Source organism: Bos taurus, chromosome 21 (assembly GCF_002263795.3).
Source record: "Bos taurus isolate L1 Dominette 01449 registration number 42190680 breed Hereford chromosome 21, ARS-UCD2.0, whole genome shotgun sequence".
NCBI lineage: Eukaryota > Metazoa > Chordata > Mammalia > Artiodactyla > Bovidae > Bos > Bos taurus.
In genome coordinates this window covers 30,652,960-30,670,214 of record NC_037348.1, presented here as the reverse complement: position 1 = coordinate 30,670,214, position 17,255 = coordinate 30,652,960, and the positions used below count along the sequence as shown (strand labels likewise).

The 17,255-nt window shown below is 48.2% G+C and overlaps 1 protein-coding gene across 4 annotated transcripts; it reads right to left on the bottom strand.

The window, feature by feature from the left end:
- Positions 1 to 344: 344 nt before the first annotated feature.
- DNAJA4 (DnaJ heat shock protein family (Hsp40) member A4) lies at positions 345 to 17,064 on the bottom strand. 4 transcript variants are annotated; one of them, NM_001102120.2, is given in 8 exon segments: positions 345 to 2,318; positions 2,499 to 2,599; positions 5,928 to 6,158; positions 7,091 to 7,318; positions 8,226 to 8,330; positions 10,277 to 10,457; positions 16,300 to 16,438; positions 16,816 to 17,064. In NM_001102120.2, coding segments are annotated over 8 exon segments (1,281 nt in total). In that variant the 5' UTR covers positions 16,896 to 17,064; the 3' UTR covers positions 345 to 2,102.
- Positions 17,065 to 17,255: the final 191 nt, after the last annotated feature.

Below are 17,255 nucleotides of genomic sequence, written 5' to 3'. Positions count from 1 at the left end.
CCCACTTCAAGATGCTGCAGCCTGAGGCCACCCGAGATCATATCCACAGAGCCCTGGCCATTTCCTCTGCCTTCCTCAGATGTTCCTTCCTCAGACTTCCACAGGTCTTGCTGCTTTCAGGTTGTTCTCTGGTGTCCGCTCCCAGTAAGAGGCCTTCCCCTCGCCCCTTTCCCGTTATTCTCATTCGTCACTGCAGTCATCATTGCCTGATGGATTTATCCCCACCCCAAATATAAGCTCCATGAGAGCAGAACCTTCATTCCATTTTATCAACCAATATGAGGCAAACTTGCACCTTAGCACTAGTCATTGGAAATAAAAGTAAATAAAAACAAAACCATCTGTCTCATACCAGCTCAATTTTAATTTTAAAGTGACAAATGTACAGGTGGAATAAATTTTAAGCAACACCCTCCAGATCCCATTTACCATGACAAGGAGCTGAATGCAATTTTGCCTTATCATCAACTACAGGAGTTTTCTGGCAATAATTCTTCAGGAAGTCACAGCACAGAAACAGAACACCCTGGAGTTGTGGTCCATTTGTAACCTGATTTTCATACAGGCTTAGCTGGAAGAGTAGATTTTCTTTCCTGACTAATGGTCAGTGGGACAGGCAGGCTCCTTCTGTACCTTTCTTGAGTAAATTATGCCCACCCACCACCGCTGTGTTCTGCTAGAGTGCGGTCCATCCGCTGAACCTACCTGCCATGGGTCTGATCTGCCCTTTGGCCCTCCTGGCGAGGTCCCTGGTCTGAGTCAGACTTGCAGGTACTATATGACCAAGTAAGGGTGGATCTGAAAAGTGGCCTCTGCTTTAACCCAGCAGCTGAGAAGGCAGCAGTTTTTCTTTGTGACTGTTATGCAAAGGAAAGGAGCAGTAATAGCTGAAGGTTGAGGAATCTAAATTTATATTGTAGTCTACCTGCCAGGAGTAAACAAGTAACTAATATCTTTCTGAACAAGTTATCATTTACAGTGGTAGCCCATACAGACTGCGGTCCAGAGTAGAACTTTTAAGTTTTCGCTGAAACTTTATCCCTTGAGCAGGAAGCCCTTTGTGATATGGCTGTGCAAGGAGATGAACCATCCATCCTTTGGAAGGGAGCTGAATCTGGGAGAATGAGGGAAAACACCGAGATATCCCCTGCCTTTCCAGAGCCTCAAGTCATCCAGGATAACTGGGCAGGCAGGGAGACTGGCTGTGCCACGGGGCTGAGTCACCAGCATCTCCCACGGCTTCTGTTGCTGCACTAAGGCTGCTGGGGATGTGGATGGTTTCATTTTCTTTACAAGTAAGCACTTTGGTGGAACAGCACTGCAAACGCTGTCAACAGAAAACAAAAGGCAAGGTGCAGGGGTCGCAGGCAAAAGTATCATCAGTGTTTCATTTAAAACACTCGTTTGTCCTCACCACAAGGCCTGGAAGGCTCAGGAAGCTTCCAAAAGAGATGATCAGACCCACCCCACTCCAAACACTCAAGGGCGTAAGACAGTAGGAACCAAGTTGGCCCTGCAGCCCACTCAGTGTGAGCCAGGCACTGCAGCCAAATCCAGCCCACAGATGTGCTTTTATTCTTGAGAACCATCTAGAATCTAGATTCGGAAATGTAACATTAGCAGCCCTGAGATCATGCCCTCCGTAACTTTGCCTTGGGAGGCAGGTGCGGAGGGGAAGAAACTGCAGAGCTGGACGTGGGCCAGGTCACCCACTTCGCGCCTGGAGGTTTGCTGGGGGGCTGAGTGCTCCTGTCTGGGCTGTGCTTTATTGGTGGAACTGAATTATGGCAAAGCCACTAGAAGCACAAAGTGTCAGTGCGTTCACTGGCATCTCAAAAACATCCTGAAAATGTAAATAAACAGATTCCATATGCAGACTAGTGATTTACACTTAAAACATTTAAATATAAATTAAGCTATAACTTAAGTTACAACCAAAGAAAAACAAAAGAAAAACCAAAAGACACTCAGCAGTTGAGAATGCTGAACACATACACAGGACTCCCCAAACACGAGGCCGTTAAAGCGATGCCATTTTTCATTGTGCCAACTTTACATTCATGATGTGCTAGTCCCGCCAGGCCACACTGTACGGGGCCGCGTCATGCCGTCTGGCACTGCACTCCAGCCCGCGGCCCGTCATCGTCCTCTTCATAGGCTTCCCTGTGCTGCCGCCAGTTCTGCTCGTTGGGATTAAACTCCTTCAGCTCCACCTGATCCATGTCCTCTGTAATCCTGACTTTCTGTCGAGGTGGGAGCAGAGCTTCCAGCTGGGAAAGCTTGTCTTGGGGAAGCCAGTGTTTTTCAGGAAAAATAACCTGTAAAGAGTGAGGTGGGAAAAAGTTGTTTCTTCCCTTCCCAATTAAGGCATTTAATTTTATGTCCCATGGAATAACACACACACACACACACACTTAAAACTGACACACACACACACACACACACGTACTTACTAAAAACTCACACACACACACACACACACACACACACGTACTTACTAAAAACTGTATGATCAGAATCCCTTTCTCCAGAGGTGATTTGTAGATCGGCATTCCTTCATTACGTACACATTTCAGGTCCCCGTGCTTTATCACCTCACCTGTCACACACACACACACAAAAGGTTTACTTATGAAATAGGAAGATGGACAACGGCCTGGAGCCTGGGGCAGGCCCGAGCACCCTCACAGCAGCAGGCTAAGGCAGGGGTCATGGAGCATCTGACTAGAAAGCTGGTCCCAGCCAAAATGGTCCCTGTCAGAGGAACTGGCTGGGCAAAGGGGATGAGAGGAGGGTGGGAGTGGAACACTCTCTGATCCATGTGCTGGGATCCTGCAGTGTATCCAAGGAGAAGGGGCTGGAGCCTCCATCATAAAGCAGGTTTAAAAACGTGAACTAGGAATCAACACTCAGTTTGGGAAAACAGGGCTATTATGTTAGCCTGCCTCTTCAGATATTACAAAATGACTTTCCCATGAGTGGGAGGAGATTCTCCTCCTCACAGACTCGAGCAGAGCTTGGAGCAAGAATCGGCCTCGAAGGAGCCCAGCAGGAGAGCTAGCCTCCTTGGCAGGGAGCTCAAAAGGCACAGAGGTCTCCTCACACACCCGTGGGATGGAGCTGGCCCGGCTTGCACTTGCTGGGTCTGACGTTTCTACACTTTTTCAGAAGGTATCATGGGAGTTCAGCACCCACAGAGCACTTGCTGCTGCTGCTAAGTCGCTTCAGTCATGTCTGACTCTGTGTAACCCCATAGACGGCAGCCCACCAGGCTCCCCTGTCCCTGGGATTCTCCAGGCAAGAGTACTAGAGTGGGGTGCCATTTCCTTCTCCACCAGAGCACTTGGTTCATCCCAAATTTTAAAATATTTTTTCCTTCCAAATATGAAGAGAGAGAAAAGGGTTTCTTTTTTTTTTTAAGTATGCCTTTCAGCTCAGTAATGAAAATGGGTAAAGAAATAAATACCCAGGAAAAATATGAACGGGGGGTGGGGGCAAACACTTATTTATTCAGCATCCCACTCTCCTGGATGAATGCTCTCCAGAGGAGATCTATTGAAGTATCTCATGGGAATTTTTCAAAATAAAGCATGTGGAGGACTCTATTCTTGAGGGTCATTCAGCACAGGGCTGTGTGGCTCACACAGGGCCCTTAGAGCTGCTGATGGCAGCCTTAGCCAAACAGCCCCATGCTACTGGGCTTGTCATGGTTTTCATTTTGTTTTTAAATAGCTTTCTGTCTCTCTGTTCCTATCAGGTGTCACTTCTTATTGCTCTCAGCACAGCTCCTCAGGCTTCTGCTTTAACTCTCTGAGGGCAAGGAAACCCTGGGACCAAGTATGGACAACCACATGTAAGACAGGGAAAAGAGGATGACTTTTGACTCTTCTGGGAGGTACAGCTCCGCCTTCAGTCAGGGGGATCACAACCTGCTGAAGCTCTTAAGGTGCTTTTTTCTCTAATCTCCTCATTCTCAGCCATTTTCAAGACAGCCTAAGGGGCTCTAACGAGGAAGGCAGTACAATAGGAAAAGAAGGAAGAGGAAACGAAGGAAAGAGAAATAAGCCAAAACAACAGAAGAAGAGCTGAAGAGAAAAGGAGAGGACTCAAAAAAAAAAAAAAAAAAAGATAAATGGGCAAAACGAAAAAACAAGCGAAATCTCCAGCAGGAGGTTTCCCGGACACCCTGCCCTCCTTGTAACTAAGTAAAGAAATGGGTTTCTCAGGGTTCACCACTTTCTCCCTCTGCGGCTCGCCTCCTCTCTCCTGTCCTTGTGGCTGGGATTAGTTGGGAAACAGCAAGGAGCCCTGGGCTCCCATCCCATGGCACGGGCCCCAGCTCCAGGGAGCTCGGCCAAGGATGAGCTTTCCCAAAGAAGTCACACAGCATCCCAAAGATGCCACCCAGCTCCTATTTCCAGAAGGGCTGGAATAAGGGGTGAGGTAATGTTAGGGGACACTGGACATGATACCAGGGGTCTTGGGCACACACCCACTCACAACCTAGGGCTTTGTGCAAACTACAATCCTCAAACTTTCCTACACAAGTGAGGGGAGGAACTGGGTACCTTGGGAGGCTTACAAATGGAATCTAAAGGAAGATGCTGTATTTAAGTTTTTCATGGATATTTGTATTACAGTGCAGTGCTTTTCCTCAATCCTTAAGTAGATCTGTATGCAAACAGAACAAAAAACCAAATGCTAAGATTTTAACAACAGGCAAACCATGTATCGGTGGTCCTCGTGCTACTTTTATTTTCACAACTTTTTGTTAAATTTGAAATTGTTTCCAAATGTAAAAGACAAAAGAAAACCTCTGATTAAGATGGGGTATATAATTCCATTTCATCTATACCCAGAAAAGGAAGAAACAGAAAAAGCCGAAGAGGAAAGTGGCAGAGAAAGAGAACAGGCCAGAAAAGGGAAGAGAGAAATGGATACAGAGGAAGAAAGGCCCGGAAGGTGGTCGGGGAGACCAGGTGGCTCACCCCACTGGACTGCAGGGTCTTGATTATTTCCACTGCTGCTGGATAGGCTCACTCGCTGGCTACCTCCAAGCCCAGCCCTGAACCCATCCCATCTAGCTTTAAATCTCAGATGCCCACATGAAAAGTCAGACTCCCCAGTAACCCTGTGCCCAGCGAGGGGACCAGAACAGCACTGCTCATGGCCAGTGATGGGGTCAAGAACATCTGGGTGGCTCAGCCACCACTGCACCCATGTGGACACTCTTTGACATGGACAACTGACCTGAAGTGCTGTTCACAGGCAGCTACAAGTCGAGCGTCCCATCCTGGTCTCTCTCCCCTCTCCCCATGGCCCCTTCCAGGCAGGTGCTCTGAGGCCCTAGCTGCAGTGAGCACTAGCCCTCCTGGGAACTGGGAGCCTGGCATCTAGACACGTGCTGGCAGGCTGAACTCTCAGGCCCGTGAGAATCCTTCTGGTTCAGAGGCAGCTCCCTCCAGCTCCTGTGCACGTGTGCAGATAAGCAGTTCTCTAGATGCCACCAAGGGTAAGCTGGCAGGCGATGCCCTTTTTTCAGGAATATTCTATTTTAAAACGTCTCATATGTAATCGCAACACAGAGGCTAGAGGAATGTGGATGAATCAGCACAGATCACCACGTGATAGGGAAAAAAACCACCTATTATCAGCTGTGTTTTATTACACAAAAGTTAATTTTTTTTAAATTTTAAGTCAGATTGGCAGGTTCCAGGTAAAATTTTAGATCCCCATAGATTCCAACTCTGAATTTTTTTTCAAGCAGACTATAAAAGAAATTGACAAAATTCTTGAGTCTCTACTGATGACTTTAAATTTACAAAAAATCAAGTCACACTAACTTGAATGTGAAACCAAGGTTAAGTTGCCAGGATCACTAGGCCAAACACACACAACTACAACGAAACACACATTTGAAACATTACCTGATTTAGATGTAATAACAAGGACTCGATCATCCAGTGTTTTTATCGTCTTCTTGAAGCCACAAAGGGCTTCGGAAAGCTGAATTTTCATTTTCATGATCAAGTCATGGCCTCGTCTCTGAAAGACACTATGATCCTTCTGATCAAGCACAATTATGACATCACCAGGCTCCAGCTCGGGCTCCTGATCTCCTTCTCCATGAAATAGTATCTTTTGCCCATCCTTCATACCTATGAAACATCATCCCTTTCTGATTAGCCATTTCTTTTAAAAACCATACTTTCAACAAAGCTTTTGAAGAAGGCTCACAGAGCCCTTTGGGGGGTTCTTTACTCATCAAACCTCCCAACTTTGTGCAGGCCTGGGGCTGGGAGTGGTGGCTAGGAATACCACTGACAAAGAGGCCCACTCCACTCCACATATCCCGGGTCCTCAGCCAAACGTAAAGCAGGGAGAATGGGAAACGAGGCTGCCACCTCGAGCACCGTGCAACCGTGCACTGTCTGCCAGGCCCCGACACCACAGCTGACAGCGCGCTGTGAACACACGTCCGCTTGCTGATGCACAAGCAGTGCTCTAACAAGTCTCTGCGCACCCAGGCCCAGAGCCAAGTCCCTCAGCCTGGGTGTTGGTTTGGGTACTGAACTGTGTACTTTGGTCTCATCTCTCACCTTAAATATATTCTCTGGATTAGAAAGATACAAAATAATCAGGGGAATAGCTAAGAGGGGAAAAGCCCTTAAAATGATGTCCCTAGGCAAAATGAATAGCAGGGGGAAGGTGCTGGATTTGGGAGAATCTGCTGCAACAGAGGGGAAATGTGTGGAGGAAAGGGACTCACAGCTGTGAAGACGTACATGAGCTCTCACAGCCAATGCACGATAAAAGCCACTAGCAAGAGCACTCCAAATGACTCTAAAGGATGGCTTGAGAATTGCAAGCGAGGGCAATTAACCAAAATCAAGGTCAAGTGACTTCTGGAGCATTGGAAAACCTTAAAAAGAAATTGCTTTGGATCGGAAGAATTGATGGCCCACACTAAGGGTATCTAAACTCCAGCTGTGCTGTGGCTCCTCTCCCTGATACCTAACCTGCGTGCTCCATGCTCAGCACCTGAGGGGCACTTCTGCCAGCCTGGGGTGCTCGTGCTGCGCTGCCTCACCTTTCTCCACGTGTACCTCGATAATCTTCTTCTCTCGGATGACCTTGGCACCGTTGCAGCTTTCGCAGCGGTCCTTGGGGTTGATGCGCTCGCCCTGGCCCTTGCACTCGATGCACACGGTCTGGATCTGCTGCACCATGCCCGGCCCAATCTGCTGGATGTGAATCTGCATCCCTCGCCCCTTGCACACCGGGCACTTCTCCACAGACCCCTTCTTCCCACCAACGCCTGCAGGGAGACAGGAACGAGGCTGTACTCTTCCCTTAAAAGAGGCTCTGCTGGACGCCACCACAGAAGGGTGATGAGCCATGAAACAGGACACTGTGGTTTGAATTCTATTCACAATCATAAAAAGCCATGTGGGAGAGTCTGGATGATTCTAGCCAAGCAGACAATATCCAGATATTAACATGTGATTGCAAATATTTGTGGTTTTGGCTGTGCCAAGGCAAATTCATCACTTTAACGTCACCAACTATTTTCTTCCACCCCAGGGTGGAAAAACACCCATGCCTACACGTGACCGTGGAGGCTGGAGAACACATCCCTGCCCATAGGAGCGGCTACCCAGCCCAGCCACTTCTCTGTGGGACAGCGTGTGACGAAGTCACTGGATCTGACTTTTCTTGAAAAATTAAGATTTAAAAAACCCATGCTAATTACATTTATGTTTAAGTCAAGGACAGTAAACTATGGCCAGCTCCATGATTTTGTAAATAAATCTTAATTAGAAGACAGGTGCATCATCTGTTTATTTATCTGTTTATTTCCTGTCTATGGCTGCTTCTGCACTAAGAGTTCGATAGTTACGACAGACACGGTATGGCTCACAGAGCCCAAAATATCTACCATCTGGCCCTTTACAGCAAAAGTGTGCTGACCCCTAGGGCTGGGTGAACTATCTTCATTTTTATATTTTTAAAATAATTGACAACACATTAAATAAATGTGCAAGCCAAAGAAAAGATGTACAGGGCCACATAAAATGGGTTTGGCCCTCAGGCCACCTGTTTGTAATTTCTGACCTTCATATCTGAAAAGATCAATTGTTTTTCTCTGAATTGTAAAACAATAAGAATTGTTTCCAGATCTGAGGAACCAGAACTATGAGACTCATTCAGAAATGAATCCTTACCTTCACATTTCTCACAAATTACATTTTTCTGGAGAGCCAATTTCTTTGTGACTCCATTATATAAATCTTCAAGAGTTACAGACAACTGATGTACCACATTCTTGCCTTACGGAGGAGAAAGAAACCAATTAGCAATACTGTATCAGATGTACCACTGTATTAAACACCACCTATATGACCTTTAGTTGTATGAAATCTCCAGAGACTCAGACTGTGCCTGTTGTCATTCATTCATCCCCTTCCCTGGGGGAGGCAAAGCTTCAGTTACACCTGGCCCATCCTTCTGGCCCTCTGCCAATATGAGAACTAATATCTTTTCCAGCTATGAGTTAATTATTCAGTCATTTATAGATGTCAACAAAGACTTTCCATCTTTATTTTCTAAAAACAAATCTGAGAATGAGAGATCAATGAGGAAGCCCATTATGTTAACCAGTGAGACTGGTGAAGCAGGTTCCCAGGAAGAGAGACCTTTCCTTACAGATGACACACGAAGTCAGACTCTGGACCTTCTACTGAAACTCTTTCTTGAACATAATGCCCTTTACTTTTTGAGCCCTTCTGTGACTTGTGACTGACTGCAAACTCTTTCATCTGTGGAAATCTTGTCTGTTCACGCAGGACAGTGGCCTTTCATCTTCAGGGAGGGCATCTGTCTGCTCTGGTGCCATCCCAGCCTCTCAGGATCCACAGCATCAGGTCCCCTCTGCCGCCCACAGGGCTCTCGAGGTCTGAGAGATGGACTGAGATGAGTCCTCACATCAAGGACTGAGATGCTGTCCTTGGCTATTGGCTGTCAACCTTGAGAGATGACTAATTAAGGGTGTGAAGTTGTTCATCTCAAGACAGTGAGAGAGCTGGGCAAGAGGGTACCCAAAGGTTTTAATCACATCCACACTGTCAATTATATGAGCAGGCAATGCACCCAGACAACAGGGTAAAGATTTTTGCCTAATAAACACTTCATGATTTTTAGCACACTATATTCACAGAATTGACAGCCAAGGTTTTCAAAGCCCAAAGTCAATTATAATGTGAGAATTGGTATAGCCTTACTCATCCAGGGGCCTCTTGTTGACACCAAACAACCCTTCTTAAACCTCAATGCAGAGATTGTTTATTTTGATTTCATTCAGGATTGAAATAAGCTTGGCTATCTATCTGGTTTTGAGATCTAAAGCAGAGTACCAACTGTAAGCTGGACAGGGGAAGGAGGCTATAAGAGACCACTGGTAATAGTCAGAGGTGACAGCTAGAGCCTGTCATGAGGTAAGAGATAGAAAAATTAGGAAGAACAAACCCCAGAATTAAAAAACAGAGCCCTGGGACCATTCCACCAAGAGCTAAGTTCCTCATTCACCTCTGGGGATGAAGCTGCTAGTCCTAATGCATTCTGAAGAGATGGGCAAGGTAGTTTCTTTTACAAAGATGTTCAAACATCAAGGGGTGAATTTTGTTACCAGAGAATCTCCTGAGGAGGCTGAGGAAATGACGCTGCACCCTGAATGACAGAACACCAGCCAGAAACAGAGCCCGCCGGCCCCACCGGGTCAGGAGACTCAGGGAGGAGGCGCGCGCTCGGCAGAGTCATCAGCACTAACCACAGGAGCGGCCATCACGGCTCTTAGGACACTGGGAGTCTGACCCCAACAGAAGAGAAAAGGAGGGCAAGGTAATCTTGACCTTCCTCCTTCCTTCTCACCACCATTTGCTCCTTTGGGGGGTGGGTCGGGGGGTGGAGCACACCACTTGGGGGACCTTAGTTCCCCAACTAGGAATTGAACCCAGGCCCCGAAAGTAAAAGGGCAGAATCCTTAGCACTGGACCACCAGGGAATTCACCATCTGCTCCTTTATATGTGGGGTTTGGAGAGCGTCAGGCAATTAACTACTAGCTGTACTAAGAGCCTCTGGATACTAGGCAAGTGATGAACTACTTAAAGTTAATGATTTCCCAAACACGGTAACTACACCCTTTTAAGGCAAGATCCCTCCTGATTCCAGTAACACATACAATTTGGAAACAAAAACTGGCTTAATGTCTTTATTTACCTCTTCTCTCTCGAGCCATCCGTCCTCCGCCACCAAAGAACATGTCAAAGATGTCCATGGGGGAAGAGAAGCTGGGGCTGCCTGAGCCTCCTTCCTTAATGGCCTGTTCGCCACCCTGGTCATAAATGTCCCTTTTCTTTGGATCTGAAAGCACTTCATATGCCTGGGATATGAGCTTAAACTTTAAAAGAAAAAAAAAAGATTAAAGAGAGAGAGAGAAGGTTTGAGTTGTTTACGAAGCAAACTCACCATACAAATGCAATAACAAAGGGATTCTGCATCCAACCCCCCAAACTGGTGGGTCTATAAGGTTATTTGGAACCTGACTTTTCCATTCAATCCCCTTGTAGCGTGGGATACATAGGGCAAGCATTACTACAGGATGAGAGGCAGGACCACTGCCTCTCTGCAGAGGGTAAAGGATACAGAGCAGTAGGAAGGACTTTCTGCCTCCTTGGGCTGCACCAGACAGGAAGAAGTGGAGCAGAATTAAGATGCCATGAGACCAGGCCAGGGCTTAACCTACAACCAGAAAAGGCCCAGAGCTCCCAGCATACTGCTGGCTTTCCAGCTCAGGAGGGCTGCTTTCCTAGTTCACTAGCATGAAATTTGACTACAAACATTTTGTGAGCAACACTCCGCATTTGGGCTGCAGACAGCGTGCATGAAACTGTCCTGATCGCCCCTCAAAGTCCCTCCCCTCTTGCAGTCTCCCCCCTTGCAGTCTCCCCCATATCTCACTTATTGACAATGCCAAAACCTCATTTCCTCTCCCTCACATCTCATCTGTCAACAAATCCTTCTGATGCTACCTTCAAAAGTCTATTTCCAGTGCCCTAAGACAGACAAAACACCCAAGTCTGTCAAAACTATACCTTGTAATCCAATTGTAAGAAAAGAATCAGAGAACCCAAACTGAAGTAGCAAAACTCCAGGTGGCACTAGGGGTAAGGAACTTGCCTGCTAATGCAGGAGACTTAAGAGACCCGGTTTCAATCCCTGGGTTGGGAAGATCCCCTGGAGGAGGGCATGGCAATCCACTCCAGTATTCTTGCCTGGAGAATCCCATGGACAGAGGAGCCTGGCAGGCTACAATCCATGGGGTCGCTAAGAATCAGACATGATGGAGTGACTTAGCATGCATGCACGCACACATTGCAAAACTAAAAGACAGGAAAACGAAATGTAACGTGTGACCCTGAATTGGATCCTGTGTTGAATCTTACACTGGAGAAAAAAATGGCTACAAAGGACATTGGAACAACCGGAAAAACAGGAATTTTTTCTCAATGTTAATTGGATAATTTCTCAATGTTAATTTGATAATGGTACTATGGTTATGTGGGGCTTCTTAGTTGGTGCTAGTAGTAAAGAATCCGTCTGCTGATGCAGGAGATGCCGGTTCGATCCCTGGGTTGGGAAAATCCCCTGGAGGAGTAAATGGCAACCCACTCCAGTATTCTTGCCTAGAAAATCCCATGGATAGAGGAGTCTGGCTATGGTTTACATAACTATGGTTATATAAAAGATATTGTTTTCCCAGGAGAAACATTTAGGGCTGACAGGTTATGATGTGTGCAACTTACTTTCCAAAGCTTTAGCAAATAGTAATAGAGATGGGGAAAGCAAATGTGGCAACATATTTATAATCAGTGAAAGTGGGTGAAAGAAACACACGTTTGTTGTACCATTCTTGTCTTCTCTGTAGATACAGAGAAGTTTTTAATATAAATCACTATAAAATATCCAAAATCCATCCCTTCTCACCATCACTATGCCTGCCCAGGCACAGGCACCCTCTTGGCCTGGATAACAGCAGTGACTTCCCAGTGGATTCCCACCTTCCACCCTCACCCCGGCTTTCAGTCTTCTGCACACAGCAGCCAGAACTTGCCAGCTAATCATGTCAACCCTCTGCCTTGAGCCTTTCAAGGGGCCCATTTCACTTGGAGTAAAACCTAATTCTTATTCCCATCTGCAAGCTCAACTTGACACCACTGCCTCCAGCTCCCTGAAATTCTGCTTGGGCTTTACCAGCCTCCTCACTGTTCCCCAACACCTGAGCACTTACTGTTGGGGTTGTGTCCCCCACTGCAATGTCAGTTCCCTGAGGACAGGGAGTTAGGTCAGCTGTGTCCACTAGCATATCCCCAAACCTAAAACGCTGCCGAGCATGTAGAAGGCACTTGGGAAATACTTGTTACATGAATGGCTCGATTCTGGGAATTGAGAAATGAATAAATGAGACAGAGTCTTGGTTCTTCAGAGGTATGGTTTAGTCTGTGAGACAGATGTCTATATAAACATCCTATAATGCAGCTGGCTCCAGAAAGCATGCAGGAAAAAAAGTGCTCTGAATATACAAGTATGGAAATCACAGAGACACTAGGTTTTCTCCTGTACTGCAGATCCCGGATGGAAATCTAATAAGTAATAATAAATAATAGATGATAGCTAAAAAGTAATAGCTAACAACTGGGTAATTTAAAAAACTGTCTCAGAGACATCAGAGTCATACTCAAGGTAGTTAGGTCTTTTGATATATTGATTCTTGCACACCATTTCTGTAAAGAAAGAGGTAGCACTCACCACTACTCCCTTCCACAGCAGAAAAAGAAGGTTTAGGGATGAGGTGCGAGGCACGGAAGATCAGAAAGCAATCAGGCCAGGCTGCCCCGAGAGAGTTCCTGGGGTCTGCACTAGGTAAATATACTTCCTGAAGTATATTCACTAGCTAAATATACTAGGTAAGTATAGTCACTAGCTAAATATATTAGGTAAGTATAGTCACTAGCTAAATATACTAGGTAAGTATAGTCACTAGGTCAATACTCACTAGGTAAATACACTTCATGTCCACTAGAAACGCTCACCAAATATTATGGATACTTGAAAAGACACTTGGTCTTAACAGAACAGATGACTAATCTACAAAGGAAAAGGAATGCCCTTTTCCTTGTGGCATTCAACCAGAAGCCAGATCTCATGTGGGCATGGGGCTCCCACAACCCCGGGGGTCTCAGCACTCCAGTCTAATTCAGGGCCGTGCCTGACCCCGTTCTCACAGCAGGAGATTAGTACTCTGTCCAGCTCACCTTTCAGACAGTAATAATTTGTCATAGGACTGTTTTGGTTTTTTTTTCTTTGGTCTCTGTTGCAGCATGTGGGATTCACAGCCTTGTGGCATGTGGGTTCTTAGTCCCCTGACCAAGGATCCAACAACCTTCATGCCCTGCATTGGAAGGCAGATTCTTAACTACTGGGCCACCAGGGAAGTCCCTGCCATAGGACTTTTAATAAGATTATTATGCAGCTGGAAAAATGGCTTTAGAGACTATGCAGCAACTTGGGAAAGCATTGATGGTAAAATATTAACTGGTGAGGGAAAAAGACCTCTGTGCCCGGATGCCCTTATACAATCACGCTGGAAAAAGGCTGGAAGGAAGCACAGCGACAGCAGTTAGGCTCATGTGTACTTGGTGGGTTTTCCTCAATATCCTGACATTTCCTGTACAGTGCTGCCCTCTTAACATTTTTGAATTTGCATGTCTGTCATTCAAACTAAAAGTTATGATGAAATTGGCCAAAAGAGCAAACTCATCTCTAAAGCTGGCTGGGGTTAACAGCGACGACTCTAACCCCAGTCACGGCCCCCGAAAGGGACTCCCTGACCGACACACTGCCTGTGTCTCTTTCAGAAAACCAGCTGCAGAAAAGTAGAGACTCCACACAGGGCACCTGACATCAAACACAGGCACCCAGTGCTTAGCAACACAGGACAACAAGGCACAAAACAAAGACCAACACCCAGCAGCCTCCTCAGTGGCCCGGGGCAAGGAGGAAGGGACTGGCTTAGTCTATTTTGGAAGAGATGTTAATACAGTGACTAACTTAGCAGGAAAAAAACAAAAAAGGTTCTGCCTATGGCAGATAAAGTAGACAAGAACTATTTAGACTTGCACACAAAAGCAAAGGCCTACACGCTGTGCCCAGTACACAGAAGGCCCAGAAAGGAGATGTCTGGTGAACGAACGCATGAGTCCTCTCTAGGCAACCCATAGTAGAGTTTCTATAAACTGTGTCCCCAGTCTCCTCAACCCCTTTCGTTGCTGGGGAATATGGGCAGCATAATAAAGAAGGTTGAGGACAAGTGGTTCACACTATGGTCAGAGGCAGTCCCCTGGAAGAAGTTTTAGCTGAGAACTAAATTAAAGGGCTTTATCCCCTTCATGGATGGTGGGGACAGAGAAGTACTGTATTCCTGAAACATCACAGAACCCCTCCCCCACCCCCCTAAGCTGAAAGGGACCTGTCAGACCCTTCAAGAGCCTCATTTACATGACACTAATTCAATACCTGGTTGTAAATATTAGTTTAAAACAAATCAACCACCTCTGCTCAGACAGGTATACATATATGCAAGGCAACACCTACAGAAATGTATTACCGGTCAAGTCTAATTTTAAAAAAAGCTTCAGAACACCAGCAGCCGACTGACTCCAACTGCAGGCGTACAGCCATGACTTACGCTTGGACAGCGCTCTGAGATCTGACCTGAACCGGGGTCAGAGACTGTCCCACACGCTGCCCCTGAAACGTGAAATTAGAAGCCTGGCTGTGCTCTCCTTAAAGGATGTTCTCACAAACAGCCTACAATGAATATAGGGAACAAATCCATGAATCACCAACACTACATAAAAAGCCAGTGACTTTCAAAGCTACAGTAAGCCACCTAAATATAGATGAGAAAGAACACAAGTAACAGACAAATGGTCTTACAGGAAAGCATTTTAAACTTGTGACAGCCACACTCGGCACATGTGGCTAAATATAAACATTCTATCACTGTTGCCACCCAGCCAACCTTCTTAGGCAGCTTTCTCCAGCTTGCAAACGCTCCCACAGACAGGTATTTTGATACTAGCGCTGTTTCGGGCAAGTCTAAGTGCTAGACGAGTGAACTACGGCCTCAGAAGTGGCCCAAGTGTCATCGCTATCACCTACTACAAAACCCCACCTCCCAACAACCATCCAGGACATCCCAGGTTTTATAAGACAACAGCAAGAAGTCAGAGGAGGAGTGAGAAGGCCAATAAGCTTTCCCAAGGATAAATGCCTCATGCTTCTAATCACCTACTCTGGTGGGTAATGAGCCTCCTTGGGCATAAAAAGCAGGTTGATTCTTCTATGAACAGGATGAAAAAGTTTCATTTAGGCCTTTCATTTATGTGTGCAGAGCATTTTTCAGCCTATTATTGGTCCTTAGGGTCAACTGCGGGTCATCAGTCACAGAAAACCTGGAATGTTCATATAAAATGATGTGTCAGGTTAAAGATCTCCGTGTCCCTGTTTAATAAAGAAAAGGTGATTATTCAGTGTCTGACAACCTTGATCAAGCAGGAGACAGGCACACAGGACAAACTCAGTCAGCCATTCTCCAGAGGGACACCGGGATGTCCAAGGTCCTAGTTCAGATTAAAGAAATTCATCTCCAAGGCTTGTGCATCAACAGGGAAAACCAGAACAAGACTAATTCAAATCCAGTCGTTCCCAGCAGGAACACAACTTCTGATCGCATGTGCCTCAGTTTCCCTGCGTGCTGGCAGCCTTTCCTAGAGTAATGTCCGCAAACCCTAGGAGAACGGGCCCCTCACGTTTCCGTCCCGGCCCTCCCCGGTATTCGGAGGCGCCCCCTAAACACTTGTGGAGCGAACAGAGGAATGAATGGGCCGAGCGGGGAGTCGCCAGGGGTCACCAGTCCCGATACTCCGCCCTGCGAGCCTGGGGCTCGGCGAAGTGCCCTCCATCTGACCGCGCCGCGCCCCCTTCGGCCTCGGGCCACCCCAGGCCCCAGCCCGGCCCCGCGGCGGGGTGCGCGCGGCACCTGGCGACCGCCTCATCAACAAGCGTGGCTCGGGTTCCCCGCCGCCTTCAATAATTCACAGCCCCCGAGCTGCGGGCTGAATAATTGACGGCGGGCCCCACGCGAGCCCGGCCCGCGCCGCCCCGAGCCCGGCCAGCACCTTCTCGCCCTCATCCGGGTTCTTGTCTGGGTGGTACTTGAGCGCCAGCTTCCGATAGGCCTTCTTGATCTCCTCCGGGGAGGCGCTGGGCTTCACCCCCAGGATGTCATAGTACTGGGTCTCCTTCACCATCTTGTCTCTGCGGGGTGGGGCGGGCAGGACGGTCAGCGAGCCCCGGACGCCCCCGCCGGGCCCCTGGCCCGCGCCCCCGCCGCCCGCCCGCGCGTCACGGTCACGGCCGCAGCCGCCGCCGCCGCCGCCGCCCCCGCCCTCCCGTCCGCCCGCGCCGGGCCGACCTCCGCGCCCGGCACCGCCGCACTCGAGCCGCCGGCTCCTCCGCGGCGGGTTTTATTCGGCGCCGGCGGAAGGTTCCGCAAGGAGACAGTGACGCCACAAAGGCCCAGAACCTTCGCGGAGGTTCCGGCGGCGCCTGGACCTGGTGGGCTGGGGCGCGGCTGCAGGTTCTCGGCCTGGACTCCCGACGCCCCGGCCCGGCGCGACACCCCTCCGGCTCACCCGGTATCCTCGGTCGTCTGCTCCTCCGGCCGCCCGTCTGACTCTCCGGAGCTCCAGTGCTGACTGCCGCCCCGGGCCATGTTCGGGTGTTTGGAAGACGGCTTCGGCGTGGAGGGCGCCTTCCGACGGCCGTCCCGCCGACCCGAGGCCGTCCCCTTTCCCTTCCGCGGGTCCGTGGATCTGGCCGGCTCGAGGATCGGGTGGCCTGAAGGGCAGCGTTCGCGGGAACCCTGCCCCAGGGGGTTGGACTGGGAGGGCTGCGCCCCGCGTTCCCCACCCGGCCTCTCCCTGGGGGTGTGGCCGTCCTCTGTTTGGTCATGGCTGGGATGCGCCCTGAGGCCTGCCTCGTATTGTTGCATTTTTGAGGGGTTTTGAGTGGGTGGGGGCTCTCTACGGTGCTGGGGCAGCATTTCCCAAGGCCCTGCAGATGCTGGCACCCC

What these genes read in the sequence shown, in the direction of transcription:
- DNAJA4 (XM_024981823.2), bottom strand. Translation starts at nt 16,431, where the DNA reads ATGGTGAAGGAGACCCAGTACTATGACATCCTGGGGGTGAAGCCCAGC. An exon ending in CGAGGTACACGTGGAGAAAG is followed by an intron (nt 6,159 to 7,090) that starts GTGAGGCAGCGC and finishes GATGTTTCATAG; the next exon opens with GTATGAAGGATGGGCAAAAG. An exon ending in TGTTATTACATCTAAATCAG is followed by an intron (nt 2,600 to 5,927) that starts GTAATGTTTCAA and finishes TGTGTGTGACAG; the next exon opens with GTGAGGTGATAAAGCACGGG.